The 17,200-nt window shown below is 34.5% G+C and overlaps 1 protein-coding gene across 3 annotated transcripts in view; it reads left to right on the forward strand.

Moving 5' to 3' along the window:
• Positions 1 to 16,964, forward strand: part of UBE2D3 (ubiquitin conjugating enzyme E2 D3) — a 26,809-nt gene extending 9,845 nt beyond the window's left edge. For all 3 annotated transcript variants that reach the window (XM_029942606.1, XM_029942607.1, XM_029942604.1), the window contains exons 3-8: positions 4,855 to 4,918; positions 5,006 to 5,037; positions 11,903 to 11,980; positions 12,878 to 12,983; positions 14,777 to 14,870; positions 16,860 to 16,964. In XM_029942606.1, the coding sequence (XP_029798466.1) occupies positions 4,855 to 4,918; positions 5,006 to 5,037; positions 11,903 to 11,980; positions 12,878 to 12,983; positions 14,777 to 14,870; positions 16,860 to 16,905 (420 nt within the window). In that variant the 3' untranslated portion in view covers positions 16,906 to 16,964. The remainder of the gene's footprint in view (positions 1 to 4,854; positions 4,919 to 5,005; positions 5,038 to 11,902; positions 11,981 to 12,877; positions 12,984 to 14,776; positions 14,871 to 16,859) is intronic.
• The last annotated feature ends 236 nt before the right edge of the window (positions 16,965 to 17,200 follow it).

The following is a 17,200-nucleotide window of genomic DNA, read 5'->3' on the forward strand; positions in this document are numbered from 1 at the left end:
AGAAGTCTGTGATACCCACAAATTAAAATGTTCTGTGGGTATATAGGGGATAGAAGGTCAGTAGTTAATCAGATTTTTAGAAATACTTGTCACAAATAGCATTAAAAGCCAGTGTTCTGGGGGCGCCTGGTTCTGGGTGGCCCCGTCGGTTGAGTGTCCAACTCTTGTTTTTGGATCAAGTCATGTTCCCAGGGTTGTGGGATAGGGCCCCATGTTGGGCTATGCACTGATCTAAAAGAAAAATTTTTTTAAAACCCAGTGTTTTGAATGATGTATTTAGAAATATATGTAGCCACAGGTCTATATGTAGTTAAAATTTGAAGCCCTTTAAAATAGTGCTATATATTCTTAAGAAATACATATATAGTTGTGTATAAAAACGTGGAGGCATAGTGGAAACCAAATTTCAGATAACCTGTTACCTCCTGTGGGAGAAAGGGAATTGGGGAGTATGTGAGGGATCTTCAGTTATAGCTATAGCATTTTTTAAAGTTACTTATTTTGAGAGAGAATCCCAAGCAGGTGCTCACCATCAGCACAGAGTCTGACGTAGAGCTCAATCTCCCGAACCTTGAAATCATGACCTGAGCCAAAACCAAGAGTTGGGCATTTAACTGATTGAGCCACTCAGGTGCCCCTACAGTTTTTTTGTTTGTTTGTTTTAAGGATTCTTTTTTTAAAGTTTATTTTGGGAGGCCAGGGGGACCGAATTGCAAGCAGGGTCTGTGCTGTCAGTGCGCAGCCCAGTGTGGGGATCAATTCCCAAACCGTGAGAATCTGAGCCTAAGTGAAGAGTCAGATGCTTAACCACAGGCACTGCTCTGCAGCATTTTATTTTTAATATGAAGGAAGTGTAGTAAAAATGTTCAGCTTTAGTTGTTAGCCTGACACTCCAAATTTGATTTGCCTTATTCCTGCTTTAAAAGTTCTGTGGTTCCCATTGCCTTTGGGATGGTCTTTGACATGTTCAAAGCTTTTGAAAGATCTCTTCGTGGTTAACCTTTCTGGTCACATCTGCTACTTTCTTACCTATACCCTTTTGTGTTTCTGGTTGGTATACCAGATTACAAGCACATTTTTGCGACTGTGTTTTTCACACCCTTGACTTTGAATGAGGTTCTCTGCTTGGAATGCTTATCCCTCCATCAAGACTCAGCTCAATTGTCACTTTTTAAACTCTGGCAAGGTTAGTGGTTACCTTTTGAGAATTCACAAAGCATTTAAATGCCTTTATTTTAAGCACTTGAAGTTGTTGAAATGGAGTTTTTGTTTTTTCATTGTGCCTACTTTATATTAACTCAAATCTCTTGGGGAAGGGATTTATGTTTTGTCTTGGTATAGTCTAACCTAACATGCTTGATCCCAAATATGTAGTTTTCATATATGTAAATAAATGTTTTGATGGTGAAACTTTAGCTAATACTACACTTTTCATTTTAGAAATGGGGTAAATTAGCTTCTAGTTTCTGTGATTATATTAAAAGTTGCTAGATAGGACCCATTTCTCTCTGCTCCCTCTAGCTTATTTTGAGAGTTTCATTTAGATTTCTTACATGTTTTTCAAAAAACAAGACCTAAGCATCACATTGTGTTTTAGTAGGATAAGCTCTATATAAATAGCAGTGGTTCCCAGTAGCTCTCTGCTTAGAATGGGTCCTCTCCTCACTCTTGGGGGTTTTTTCTCCCTTGGATTTATTAGAAGGAAAGTGGAGTAGTTAACAATCAAAGGAAATAGTTATAGGAACCAGAGCAAGTTACAACCTCAGGGACTGAAATTGCCTATCTTTATGCCAAGTCAGCTCTTATTATCTCTGTTGCCCAGTGTGGTCTCTTTTTCTTGGGATTCACCATGTAATTTCAAGGCACATGCCTGCCAATAACTCTAGGTCACATCCTTATAACTCCTGATTTGAGAAGGAAAAAGTCTTTCAGCTTCAATTTGAAAAAACAGGCAGAGATGGATGGACCTGATGACGTCAGGTCCTGGCTTGGCTTAGGTTGCTTTCCAGCCCTTTGAGCTAATCACTAAGGCTGAAGGAACAAAATTTTATGATTAGCCCTGAGTAATGGGTAGTTATCAGCCACCATTAACCAAACACTACAATCACATGTTTTGGAGTAAGGGAAAATCATTTCCATGAAAGCAGGGTAGGATAGATAGTTTATTGAGTAGATAAAATGTCTTACACATAGAAGAAGGTCTGAGATGACTTCTTACTATGCTTTCTCTCATTTTTTTCTTGCTAAGATATTAACATATTCTCATTTGCTTATGCTATGGGCATAATAATGTTATGAGAATTACTTGTTATCTTAGAGGTGAATGCTGGTACATGATTTAGAAGACCTGATTTGATCCTTAAAATAAGGTTTGGGTTTTTTTTTTTTATCAGTGTTGCATTTAAAGCACATTTTAGTATGTAAGATAATTGGCCTAATTATAGATCTTTGATTGTTACTTCAGAGATGTCTTGGTCATGGAGAACTTGGAAAATAAGACACTCAAATTATTTGAGTAATAAGAGCCTGAAATTTTGGGAGGGAAGAGCTGAAATCAGACCTTCACTCTAACGTTAGAATAATAATGCAGGCATTACAAAGGCTTAATTTATAAATATTCTGCATAAAAACTTTCTTCATCTAGAAGAAACATTTTCTTAAATTCTTCATAATTAAAAATGTAACATTAAATAGGGTGTTGATATATTCTAAGTCAACTTTATAGATTCCTGAAATTGTATTTATAGTGAAGTTGTTTCAAGGTCACTGAGGTATTTTGTTAAAGCAACCATCATTTAGATTGATTTTATTTAAACATAACTGCTTTTTTCTGGCATTTAAAGAAATCTATTTACATTCAGAATGAGTTTATTAAGGACATAATTTGGGCTAGATCAGTGTAAGAAACTAGGAGATAAATCTTTTAATGGAAAAGGGGGAGGGGATTTAGAACAGGTAAGTTTTTAACCTTAAAATAGACCTTTTCCTTTTTTTTTTTTTTTTTTTTTTTTTTTTACCCTTGGTGTTCCTTGAAAGATAAAATTAAACTTTGTAACTAGACTTTTTGGTATCCTTTTTTTGGTGGGACAGTTAAACAGTAGAACTTGTTAAACAAGTTTTGGAACATGGGAGAATTTTCTGTTCGTGTGTTGCTTTTGATTCTTCCCAACAATAAAGTTTTTATGCCTTGAGGTTAGATTCGATTCCCATCAAAACAAAAGTGGTTGATTATATGGGATGTAAATAATTGCCATATGAAACCTAATCTGGCATATGAAAAAGTCATTTGCTTAATAATGGGTAGTCGATTAAGTTACAAGTACTTTTCTATTTTTTACTCAAAAAAGGGTAGTTCTAGGTGCCAGAGTAGCTCAGTCAGTTAAATGTCAGACTCTTGATCTCAATTCAGGTCTTGATCTCAGGGTGTGAGTTCCAAGCTGTCTATTGGGCTCCATGCTGGACATTAAGCCTGCTTTAACAGACAATGTAATTTCAAATACTTGATTCAAAATCATTTGATAACTTATAATGGTGTTTGTTTTTTAAGCTAAAAATACATAGTTGTGTTGTTTTGTTTTTTTAAGTTATTTACTTAGAGGGAAAGAAAATTCCAAGCAGGCTCTGTGCTGACAGTGCAGAGCTGACAAGGGCCTTAACCACAAGCCATGAGATCGTGATCTGAGTAGAAATCAAGAATAGGAGGCTTAACCAACTGAGCCACCCAGTGCTACCCCACACATAGTTCCTTTTAACCAATTGTTTAAAACTGTTCAGAGGTTCTGTAATTCCTACTGATCAGGATCAACAGTGGTTGGAATGAATTTTCTCACATTCTTAAATATATTGATCATAAGAAGGTATATTTATATAAGCAAGCATAAAGGTTTGTTCTGATCTTCTGTTATCCTAAGTTGTGTATCCTGGGATTTCTGGCTGTTTTGATAACCTTAAAAACAGATGCATGTGTTTCAGGACAAAGTTGGCAGAGTGTATCGGCGCAATCTCCAACCCCCAGTTTTAGTGAGATATATAATTGACCTGTAACGTTTTTAGTTTTAGAGCTGCAACATCATGATTTATGTATTTTGTGAAACGATTACCCTAAGGACAGTTGTGCATTGGGGTTTCATTTGGTTTGGTTTTAATGGAGTGACTCTAGATTGATCACTGTTGAATGGTTGGCTACTTTCTGAAATGCATTTGGACCATGTGCTAGAGGCACATGTTTGCTCTGCATCGAGCCCCCCCCACTCTCTTCTCTAAAATTAAAATATGTTTTTAAAACCTTTCTTTTCTTACTGCATTATCCATATTTGTTACGTACAGGTCCTTATAAATATAAGGTCTTACAGGATTTTGGAAACTGCATGTTTTACTAAGACCAAATTTCAGTTTCTTCCAGAGTAGTAGACAAAGTTAAGTTGCAGGAATAAGGCCAAATCAAAAAGGATACATCCTACCTGCCCCCTTTAGAGATTTTTCAAGTGGCAAATGAGGTCTGTGGAGAGTGTGGTTCAGATATAACAGGATTTAAGATCATAGAAACAAGTGCCTCTGAGGTGTCCTGAAAGTTCTGCAGACAACATGAATGTTGAGAACTGACTTGTCTAAGTTCTTAAGTAAGCTATGAAAACATCCGATACAACTGTTTTGGTTTGGAGAGCTTTTGTTTTAATACCTGTGCCTACTATGTCCCAGGATCTTGGACTATGGTTACTTATGTTTCCTTTTACTAGAATGTATTAATGTGAACTATAATTATATGTCCCTTAAAGAATGAGGTGATGATATAAAGAAACTGTTGACTTTGTTATTATGGTTATATGACCCATCATTTTTTCTGTTTCGGTGTAGGAACTTAGTGATTTGGCCCGTGACCCTCCAGCACAATGTTCTGCAGGTCCAGTTGGGGATGATAGTAAGTAACTTTCAAGTTGATTTTAATAACTAATTTCAAAAATGCTTGTGCATTTTTAGATAACAAGAGTTTTTTATTTTTTCCTAGTGTTTCATTGGCAAGCCACAATTATGGGACCTGTAAGTATTAAGAATTAAAAGTAGTTTTGCTTTTAATTAAAACTTCAACATTGACCTAGTTGTATTTAACTTAATTCTATATTTATTTTATTAACATTGTAATGCTGTTTTGGAACTGCCGTAATTGTACAGCTTATGAAAGAAATAACAACTTAATGAATTAGTCATTTGTTACATATACTGTGTATGTCCATCCTTGTACTCTGGTTCTAGAGTAGCATCTCTATGATCTATCAGGTATTTCACTTTATCCTAGTTTTCTTTTGTAGTACTGTAAAGCATTGTCACAGAGCTTCCTGTTATTTATAGACCATTTAATTTATTAGCTCTACCATGGTGTTACTCAAAGATCTTATTCCTGTTGCTGCCAAAAATCTAAATTTTTATTGTATTTGCTATTTGATTCTTTGTAGAAATTTAGTTTTTACAAAATTTGAATATTTTTAGGTAGAAAGTGATATTTTGAATACAGCAAAATTCCTTTCTATCCTGGGTAGATAAGAAACTGTATATGCTGGATAATTGAATATTCAGAATTATGGATACCATCTAAGAATTTCACAGAATTAGAACGCAGTAAAACAACCTGGGGTAAGACTGTATCTTGCACAATACTTAATTTTTTTTTTTACTTGGAAGGCACTTTAGGATTTCTATTCTATGTATGTCTTAATCTTCTTTCCTCCCCTTTTTGGTGATTTAATCTCAACATAAATGTCAATAATGTACTTGGTGAGATAATGATCAATAAACAGGTATATATTATTCTAAAAGGAGAAATGCTCTTGGAAAAGTTAGCCAGTTGATGGGGTTTGATCAATAAATTTTTATTCCATAGGTCTGATATTGATAACTTTTATCTTTTTTTTTTTTTTATTTTCCCCATCTCCATCAGTGTGGTCCCCATTGTATGCCAGTCATTAAGGATAGACACCCCTCTCGTTCTTTAGGAAACTTAATCTACTGGGAGAGATAAGCAATTAAAACAAGTGTGATAAGATGGGAAATTTTATGGGAAATCATAACAGCGATGATTGAGTTAGAGTAATTGTGAAATGTTACGACCTAAAGGTAGGAAGATTGTGAGTTAAGTTAAACTTAGTGGTGTTGGTAGAGGGTGGATATTTAGCTTAATAATTTGAAATATATCTGTATTATTCTTACAGGAAAAAAACTATACAGAGTCAGAATTGTTCACTTCTAGTTTTTGGTATTATAAATTTTATTTTGCTTTAAAATACTTCCTCTTATTTTGTAACAAAACTGTGGTTTATTATTTTAAGTGAACATAGTTAACTAGTCTGGCTTTTACCCAGTTTGGGCCATAAGGCAGTTTAGAAGTTAATAATCTTCATATAAGAACCCTGACTAGGCCCTAATCCCATAGCAGTAGTGGCTGGGGATGGAAAAGCAGCTACCTCCCTTTTTATATGAGGTTGTGTCTAATACTTTTCCTTATTCCTGTCCACTTCGTTTTGCCACCCTAGATTCTGTAGGCACTTGATTTGCAATATCTAGAATTTTCTCATTATCACCAATTTTTAAGGCAGAGTATTTAATAAAATGCCTCACCATTTCTACCAAGTAAAAAGCTCATCTTTGATCCATAGGGTGCTTTAAAATAGTTTCATTATGAAAATTAGTTGTCAACATTAATGAACCACTAAAGAGTTGGTAATCAAGAATTTTAATTGGATGGTGTGCATAATAATAATAAACCAGCTCTTTGACACTAATGTGACATTTTTCTGCTGGGCTTTGAGACTTATTGAACTGTTTTTTCCCAAAAGGTAAGGAATATAGTTAGAGTAAGTCAAAGTAAAGCATAAGTGAGTAGTTTATGCCACTTGTTTTTTAGAGAATAAGGGAAGATTGCATATCTGACCTTTTTGTGACTGCTTATTACTTAATTTGCTATTATTTTTTTACTTGTTAATTGTATTAATGACAGTTTACTGCTTTTAAAAGCAAATACTTGGTTTTCAGAACTATTTAAATATTCTGATTAACCAAATTTGCAGAAACTGTATTTTAGTAAGCACCAGTTTTGGATGCCAACTTCGAAACAGTTAGCAATTATCCCTACTCTAGAGTCAACAATGAAACAACTCATGTTCTTATTTTGGCTTTTGATTGCATCTTTGTGATAAAACATGACAGTTTGATTAGATAAGTGATTGTTTTATTTTGTTTCAATGCTTACCTTATGTGACATGCAGATAAATGAGCTAAACCATTGGGCCATTGGTAGTATAACAACCCATATATGTGCAGATTTGCTGAAAGAATAAATGGTAACAAAATTTCTGTGGAGTACTTTTTAGGCCAGTTAAAGTGATTGGCAGTGCCACATAACTAAAGGTTCCTGACTAAGGAATGGAGCATCTACTTTAAGTTTTAATACAGAGTAACTATTGAATTTTAGTGTATTACAGTCTGGGAATGTTCTTGATCATTAAATGTCTGAGGCACAAATGCTTCTTTCTAATAAACATTTGAATTGAATTGGCTTATTCTTTCTGAAGGTAAGATACTTTGGAAGCACAAACACTAATAAAAATTAAACGTTTGAAAGAATTGACAGAGCTTTGCTGGTAATGTGGTTCTTAAATCTTGGTGGTGGCTGGGTTTTTGTAAGAGCAATTCCCATTTAAAAATTGATAAACTTAGGAAAAATTAACTCCTTACCTATTTCTGATGTTTATACATCTTACTATTCTTTAATTGGAAATGGAGCTGGGAGAAAGATATTTTGAAATTATTTGGAGAACCACACTAACTTCCACCTAATCTAGGACACAGCCAAGGAAGAAAGTACCATATTTGAATAATATAATGTCATCTTTGGCAGCTTGAGCAGAATCGGCTATAAAAACCATCTGATGTCAAATAATTGGTCCATAGGTATTGTCGTACTGGTCCATAAGGGTTATTTTTCAACTTCTTAATAAATGTGTTATGTCCATTCCTGTAAAGATTAGTGATACATGAAAGCTCTTCCCTTCATGACCTTTTAAAAGAGTTTTGTAGTCCAGAGGAAGAGTAAAAGAAGTGAGAAATAGAAATAAGTTATAAATATGTTGGGTAATAGTAAATGTACAGAAAGAAAGTATTTTAAAAAGGCAACAACAAGCAGATTGAACTTAAGGACAAGGCTGTATTATCTTTTTAAGGACATTTAAACTTAAAATGGACTTAGAGTGTAGGTAGGGTCCTAGAGATGAAGTTACAGATGCAGATAAGAATATTTCAAGTAGGAACACCTGGGTGGCTCAGTCTGTTGAGCATCTGACTCTTGATTTTGGCTCATGTTATGATCCCAGGGTTGTGGGATCAAGCTTTGTATCAGGCTCGCCTTGTGTGTGGAACCCGCTTAGCATTCTCTCCTGCCCCTACCCCAACTCTCTCACACTTGTGCTCTCTAATAAAAAAATTTTTTAAGAATTATTTCAAGTAGAAGAAATAAATAATAGAAAAAGGAGATGTGAAACGTGCAGTAAAGAGTGCGTTTAGGAGACGAGTTGGAAGATAAGACCAACTATATTGGTGGGATGAGTTCATAAAACACTTTATATGCTTAGGAGTTTGCACTTTATCTTCAAAGCTGTGCTAGATTTCAAGCAAGGGTGCGACTTGTCTTAAAGAGAACTTCAGAAATAGGGTGAGGGGTAAATTAGAAGAAAAAGCCAGAGTGAAGACAGGAATACGAGTAGTAAACCATTACCATAATGTAGAAAAATAAGATCTGGAACGAAGGTAGTGGTGGCAGTGGGCATAAAGGAGAAGCAGCTAGTTCAAGAGATTTTAAGGATCTTAAGATTGGTAACTACTTTCATCAGTGATGGCTTATGGTTTGAGTTTTGGACATGAGACATCCAAGGATAAATATCCATAGGCATTTGAATATATCTATCTATCTATCTATCTTGAAATGAATATATAGGGAAGGACTCCAGAACAAGTATGGGTCAGGAGATAGAAGATGATCTGTGGGAATACCAACACTTAATGATTGCTCTAGGAGAGGAGTACAGACACTGAGAAGGAGCCAGTTGGACTAATTGGAGTAAAATTAGGGTATAGAAGGTTTCTAAAGAGATCCAGTATAAATTCTGGATTTGGGTCAGTTTACAATCAAAGTACTCCTTTCTTCATTTCTTCTGTTTTTGATTTATATATAATAACTTTGATATAGAGCCTCAATCTTTAAGATAACATAGGTTGGTTAGGTTACCCCTGGATCTGACGATTTTACCCCTTTTTCCTCTTTGAGTTGATGGAGTTGTGGTGTTAAATTATAACATTGAAATATTTTAGTAGGAAAGTGGATGGACCTTGAGGGTGTCATGCTAAGTGAAATAAGCCAGGCAGAGAAGGACAGAAACCATATGTTTGCACTCATAGGTCTAACAGGAAAACAGGAGAAACCTAATGAAGGACCAAGGGGAGGGGAAGAGGGAAACAGAGTTGGGGGGAGAGAGGGATGCAAAACTTGAGAGACTATTGAATGCTGAAAATAAACTGAGGGTTGAAAGGAAAGGGGGAGGGGGAAATGAGGTGGTGGTGATGGAGGAGGGCACTTGTGGGGAAGAGCACTGGATGTTGTATGGAAAGCAATTTGACAATAAAATATTTTTTTTTAAAGTTAAAAAAATAAAAAAATATTTTTATTCCATAAGTTTTTTTTAATAAGTGAAATGAAATTTGGTTTTCCTAAAATCTTATGATTAGATTGCCTTTATTCAGAAAGATACAGCACGTGGGATTGTATGGAACTTATAATGAAAACTTAGAATTTCTCTTTTATTTTTTCTTTGTTTATTTTCTTTCTTTAAGTTTGTTTATTTATTTTGAGGGTGAGAACATAATCAGGGGAGGGGCACAGGAAAGAGAATCCCCGGCGGGTTCCACACTTTCAGCCTGATGTGGGACTCGATTCACAAACCGTGAGATCGTGACCTGAGCTAAGATCAAGAGTCAGACACTTAACTGACCTAGCCACTCAGGTGCCCCTAGAATTTTTCTAATTGGATTTTATAAAAATCTTCACTGTTTAGAATTACCCTAAATTGTTAATTGTATACTGTACAAACATTTTCAGTATTAGTCTTATAAAAGTGTATGCCATTTGAAACATCTACTCCCAGATGATATAGCTCTTAACAAAGATGCATTAATTTAAGATCATGTTCTGGTACCTTGCTTTGCATTTTTCCTATACTTCTCAAATTAAAATTTTGTAGAAAATATAAAAAGAAAGGACTTGGGAGTTAGAAAAGGACTCATTGTAAAGTTTTTTCATTTTACTAGTTGTATGTTCCTTTGAACTTTATTCATTTTGACATTTTTCCTATCTGCAGCATTTCATTGCATGTCTCTTTACCATACTGTTAGCCTATCAAGATAAATTGTTTTCCGTGTCCCTTAATAAATACCTGATCTATAGGAGGGACTTAGATTAATTCACCAGTTGTTTAATTATTTCACAGAGAACTGGGGATTAAATGAACACTACTACTAAAGTGTGCTATCTGGAAAAGTTTTTTATTTGCCTGATAATACAGAATGGGCATAGTAAAAGCCTTATATAAGCACTGCATAGATGCTCTTCTAACAGAAAGGAATAGATGTTGCGAATAACTCATTATAAATTTTCAAACACATCTTCAGGTTGGTTCTTTGCATATCTAGAAGCAATTAAGCAGTTTTAGATTTTATCTTAAAACTTTTATCTTAAAGTTTTTTTTACTGAGTCACTGTCTTTTGTCCTCACTTTCTGATCCATTGTTAACTAGTGGTCTTCATAAGACCTGGGTTCTATCCTATACCATTCACCTAAGTTGTTACTTCGAGTCCCATTATATTTGTCCATAAAATGGGAACGATATCTTTTTCCTGATATTGGTTAAATTAAATGTAAAATTCTGACAAGTAGTGTGTCCCAAATGTTACTTCATACTAACATTGTATAACATGTATTTACTAAGAGAATCCTTATGCTCAAATTATAATCAAGGGAGAAAGTGATGTGATAGCTTGAAATTTTATTTTCTTTTGAAGTGAAAGAACAAATGTTCTACATTGTTTTCCAAATCTTCTAATCCCATGTGTTGGTTTGCTGTGGGGTTTTTTAGTAGGTTTTTAAAAGAAAAAACTTCCTTGATTTTAAATGAGGGCTTTGAGGTTTTACTGGCTGGCTCAGTCAGAAGGGCATGTGACTCTTGATATCAGGGTTTTGAGTTCAACCCCCACGTTGTTTGTGGAGATTGCTTAAACAAATAAAGGACTAAAAAAGGGGATTAAATTCCTCCTCAAAAGGGGAGAAATTGGGAATTAAACTTGTTAAAAACACATTTTGTTTCTGTTTTGCTTCTCCTCTTGAAGGTAGTTACAGGTTAACCTTCAGTAGCTAATAACGTTTTGGTTTGCCAGTAGCCAGAGTGGTGTGTTGAGGTACAAAGCCTTCTGTGTATATGCGGCTATCGTTAGAAGAAATAAATATAAAAGACCTTATTTTCAAATTCATGTTTGATATATAATTCTTCTATAAACTTTATTAGTAAGTATACTTTTCCTTTGTGGAAATAGGGATCTAGAATACTTATTTCTGGACAATTTTTCAGTTCTTTGGTGACTTACTTAAAATGGGATCTAAGTAAATAAGGGTTCATTGTTCTATAGTAAATTCTGATTGTATATTTTCTAGTAATATGAACTAAATTGTGAAATAGTTTAGATTCTATTGCAGTGTAAACAGGTAATTTTGATCCATATTAAATGCTTATTTAGAAAATAGAAATGTTGCATGGATTATTTAGCAGTAATATTTTAAATATCAGAGTTAAGCAAATGTTTCTTTTCACAGAATGACAGCCCATATCAAGGTGGTGTATTCTTTTTGACAATTCATTTTCCTACAGACTACCCCTTCAAACCACCTAAGGCAAGTATTCGTCCCCAAAATGCATTAGTATAGATCTGTGCTTTATTTCAAAGGAATGGAGTATTCTTAGAAATTAAGGTTGTTCTGTTGTTCATACAGATTTGGATTATTAACCTTTGTAAAATAGACTTTCAGGTATTTAGCTTTGTATGCATTTGCATATGTTGCAACGTAGGCTATCTTTGTTGGGGCTAAAACAGGCTATATCTTTTAGGGATTTGGGTTTGCATATGTAACAGTAAATCTCTCAGAACTTAAGAGTTGCTTAATGCTCTGAAGTGACTGGCTTACAGTTATTAAAAGCATGTGGTCCTTGACTTTTCAGATCAGTTAACATAAATCCAACCTTATAGAAAGGAACAGAACACTGGCACTTCAGCCATCTTTGCAGTCATGTTATAGGTGTAGTATGATAGTTACTTTAGATTCTGAAATACTTTTGTGATAATTATAATTTTTATTGCAGACTAAAATATATACCTTTTGTAACTTTTAAATGAGTTGGTCTGTAAATTTGGTTTACATTCTGAAGTTCCTTTATTTTTTAAAGAATGCTCTTCACAATGCTTTTTGATACTCATGACATGGTAGAGCCAAAGTTAACCTTCAGAATATCCCACCATATCATTGGTAGTAAAATTTTTGCCCCAAAGTTAAATTTTCTATTTTAATGAAAGGAAGAGCCCCTGAAAGATCTTTATAAACAGAATATCAAATGAGTTTTTGTAACTCTCAGTCCTGTGTATATAAAGTAGGTTTTAGCCATTTGATTTTGTAAGTGTATATTAGTGTGACAGTATTTTAAGCCTTGCTAAAAATGAAAGTCTTTTATTTCATATTAGGATGCTTATTTTTACTTGAGGAAAATACCTAAAATTTGTTTTAAATTTATTTTAGGTTGCATTTACAACAAGAATTTATCATCCAAATATTAACAGTAATGGCAGCATTTGTCTTGATATTCTAAGATCACAGTGGTCTCCTGCTTTAACTATTTCTAAAGGTAAATACTTTTAGAGAAAGGCTTGAGCTGCTCGGATTTATGCTCTTGGAATGGTCTCAAATCAATTCTGGTCTTCTACTTTTCATTCGGATCTATTATGTGATATCTCTAATTGGTTGTCCAGTCTCCACAAGAATATCCCAGATGGAGATGGAGTGCCTCCGTCTTTCTCCATTGTGAATGACTGTGGTGGCTTTTTATGTTACTTCTTCCCCACAAATAAAATCACCTATCACAAAACTACTTAATGGCAAGGAAGTCTGCTCTCTAGTTACCTTTGGGTATTGGTGTTGGCTTAGCATGCCTTAAGGTACAAAAAAATGAGGTTTTTAATATTACTAATTAAGATAGTGTTTCAGATAGGTTTGTGCAGTGTATTTGAATCTACTAAAAAGGTAATGTAATATCTCCCAAACTTTTATTTGACTAAAATTACTCTTTTTGGAGAAGGAAAATCCCTTACCTTATCTGAAGATTTTTATATCCACTCTAAGGTTTTATATTATAAAATTTTGTAACACTTTGTGGTGTCTGGCATATACCAGGCATACAGAATGAATTAGATACATGTTCTGTGATGCTGGATATCCTCCTAGTTCATGTGAACTAAAGTTACAAAGGCTCACTTAGTAATAGAGATAAAGAGGTACTTGTCTGGCTGGCTTAGTCCGTGAGGCATGACTCTTGATCTTGAAATTATGACTGCAAGCCCTGTATTGGGTATAGGGATAGCTTAAATAAATAAATAAATAAATAAATAAATAAATAAATAAAATCTTTAGGGGCACCTGGATGGCTCAGTCAGTTAAGTGTCCAACTCTTGAACTCAGCTCAGGTCTCCATCTCAGGATGTGTGTTCAAGCCCTACATTGGGCTTTGCACTGGGTGTGGAGCCTGTGTGTGTGTGTGTATATATATGTATAAAATCTTTTGTAAGAAAAAAAAGTAATGGAGATAGATTTCAGGATTTATTTAATCAGTACTCTTAGTTTATAAATTCAAGGAGACAAAACAGTGGAGCAGTTGGAGTTTTTGTGAAACTCCCCAAGTGTAGGGCAGAGATGGTTTTCTTCTTTTGTGTATTCTTAAAATTTTTGTAATGTTTATTTTTGAGAGAGATAGAACAGGCGACACAGAATCACAGCCTCCCAAGCTCTGAGCTATCAGCAGAGTCCAGTGTGGGTCCTGAACTCAACAAACCATGAGATCATGACCTGAGCCGAAGTCAGAGGCTAAACCGATGAGCCACCCAGGTGCCCCCTTTCTAATATATTTATTTAAGTAATCTCTATTCCCAACATGGGGCTTGAACTCAAAAACCCAAGATCAAGAGTCTCATGCTTTCCTGACTGAGCCTGCTAGACACCTTGAGAATGGACTTTTCATCATGCCTGACAGCTGAAAATAATACTGCATGTATGTTCCCTGCATTATTCTTTACTAGATTTCCCCCCCTCAAAGTACCAAGAAATTCCACAGTTACTTAACTTCTAATGCCACTTAACTTACTGAAAAGAATAAACTAATATAGCATTGTTTGAATTATCTCAGGACTCCTGAGTTTGGCAGTATTTTTATAGCTAGTCAGTACTAAACTTGATGCCAACAAACTTCTATTTTTGGCATTCCTTATGTGTCTCCTATGAAGCAAAATGTCTGTAAAGCTGTGTCTCGTTGACATTAAGGTACAAAGTCTTTTGAGGATTGAGGTTTTTAATACATGTTTCTAAATACATCTTATTTATCCGTATTTCCAATGCTAGGTAACAGACTTGTGTTTTGTTTTGTTGCAGTTCTTTTATCCATTTGTTCACTGCTATGTGATCCAAACCCAGATGACCCCTTAGTGCCAGAGATTGCACGGATCTATAAAACAGACAGAGATAAGTAAGTATGTAGTAGTGAATTTTTTTTAATGAGTTAGGCTTACACTCTGCTGTAAGTGTGGCAATGCCGGAAGACATGATTGTTTCTGGTAAAGTAATAATTAAAATGTGCAGAAAGCTAGTTTTTGAAATAATTTTTTTTAATCGGTTTTAGTTTATGTTACAGTGAATAGCCCCTCTAAAACGTTTTAATATTCCAACATGTGCAGTGCTTTGTCACTTTTAAGTTTTTGGAAAGAACGCAGATTTCTCTTTATCCCAATTATGTTTTTGAAACAAATAACTGGTACTATTATAAAATTATGGTCGAAATTCCTCAAATGTTTGAATTAAAACCTTTCTGTACTACTTCACCATTATAACTGTGTTGTATGTTATAATTAATGCTAAGTATACTTGTTCAATTAGGTACAATAGGTTAGCAAGAGAGTGGACAGAGAAATACGCTATGTTGTAGGGTAAGAGGACCTGCACTCGATGGTGCGCTTATTCATGGTACTGCCAGCACTTGAGTGCTGCATGCTCTAAGGCACTGTCTTAACTAACAAAAGGTAACAGATGTGACAGTTTTCTGAAAACTGTACATTTAACTGCTTGATCTCTGTTTAGCGTGAAAGTATACCCAAAAGTCATTATTGCTTGAGAGTATTCTTTTTGCATGGCAAAGCAGTTATATATAGCACTAGTAAGAAATGAAAGTTTAAATAGTATCTTTTTCAACCTACCATGGTATTTAAATTTTAAAGTTGGTATATTTTAATTTTTATACCAGTGCTAGATGGAATGTCGTGATTTAGTTCAAATTTGGCCAAGAGTTCATAATATAAGGGGGGAAACACTTTTAAGGAAGCCTTCAAGCATCTCAACTAAATGTTCATTACTGACAAGCATGCATTAATATCAGCTATATTTTGTGGCTCCCTGTATGCTAATTGAAACCTTCATTTTAAAGTGCTGGCTTTTTGAGAGGATGTCCTTAAATGAGGTAACCATGAATGGTAGAAAGAATTTCTATATACTAAAGTTTGGAAAAGTGGTTGAACCATATTTACTTCTTGGTTTGAAATGAAGCTAGTTAATATTTCATAAAGTTCAAACTGGAAATATAAATCTAAAAGTTCTGTACCCTTTGATGTATATTCATGTCTTAAGGCTATCACTGTATTTTTTGTTGGTAAGTAACTGATGGCATGGAAGAAATTGATAGCATTTATCAAGATGGATGATAATCCTCAGTAATAAGTAACCTTGCTTGTGTGTCAATTATCTGTTGATCTTTTTAAACAAAGATGCCCCCACGTTGTACTACTAGAGATTCTCACTCATTAAGTCTCAAGTGGGGCTTGTTAGCTTCAATCACCACACTTTCTAAAGGTAACACATACATGTTCTAATTAACATACATGCCAGTCACACCTACCTCCTCTTGAGAACTCCTTTTTTCAAAACCTTCTTCCCCAATGTCTAATCTGCTACCTGTGCTTAAATGTCACATGTATTTTCTGGTATTACCCACAGTCTAGTAATTTTTCAAAGTCTAGGATTCTGATAAAATTGGTTCCGCATTGATGGAAATTTCTATAGAATGTGTGTGCTGTTCTGACCTAAGTCCATGATGAACTGTAAGATAATTTTTTAAATGTTAGTTTGTTGGAGTGAATACTAATTACAGAATTTGTAACAGAACATTTAACTCAGTGGTAGGAAAGAGAAAAGGTCATTGTTTTTTTTTTCTTAGCCTCCCCAATCTCAATGCCACCTTACTGTGTTTATGAAAATATTTTTAGTGTATTGGATCATTGTATTGGAAGCATAACCATTTCCTACATTGCTTTGAGTACCAGTGGTGTCTCTTTCTCCCTTGTTGCCTTAATTCTAATCATAGCCATGAGAGATGACTCCATGATGAGTTTGGAGGTAAAATAGAAGTCTTTCCTTTCAAATATTAACAATTTTTTAACTTTTTAAGTAACATCTTCTTTATTTACAGGTACAACAGAATATCTCGGGAATGGACTCAGAAGTATGCCATGTGATGCTACCTTAAAGTCAGAATAACCTGCATTATAGCTGGAATAAACTTTAAATTACTGTTCCTTTTTTGATTTTCTTATCCGGCTGCTCCCCTATCAGACCTCATCTTTTTTAATTTTATTTTTTGTTTACCTCCCTCCATTCATTCACATGCTCATCTGAGAAGACTTAAGTTCTTCCAGCTTTGGACAATAACTGCTTTTAGAAACTGTAAAGTAGTTACAAGAGAACAGTTGCCCAAGATTCAGAATTTTTTTAAAAATGGAGCATGTGTATTATGTGGCCAATGTCTTCACT

Source organism: Suricata suricatta, chromosome 1 (assembly GCF_006229205.1).
Source record: "Suricata suricatta isolate VVHF042 chromosome 1, meerkat_22Aug2017_6uvM2_HiC, whole genome shotgun sequence".
Classification (NCBI taxonomy): Eukaryota; Metazoa; Chordata; class Mammalia; order Carnivora; family Herpestidae; genus Suricata; species Suricata suricatta.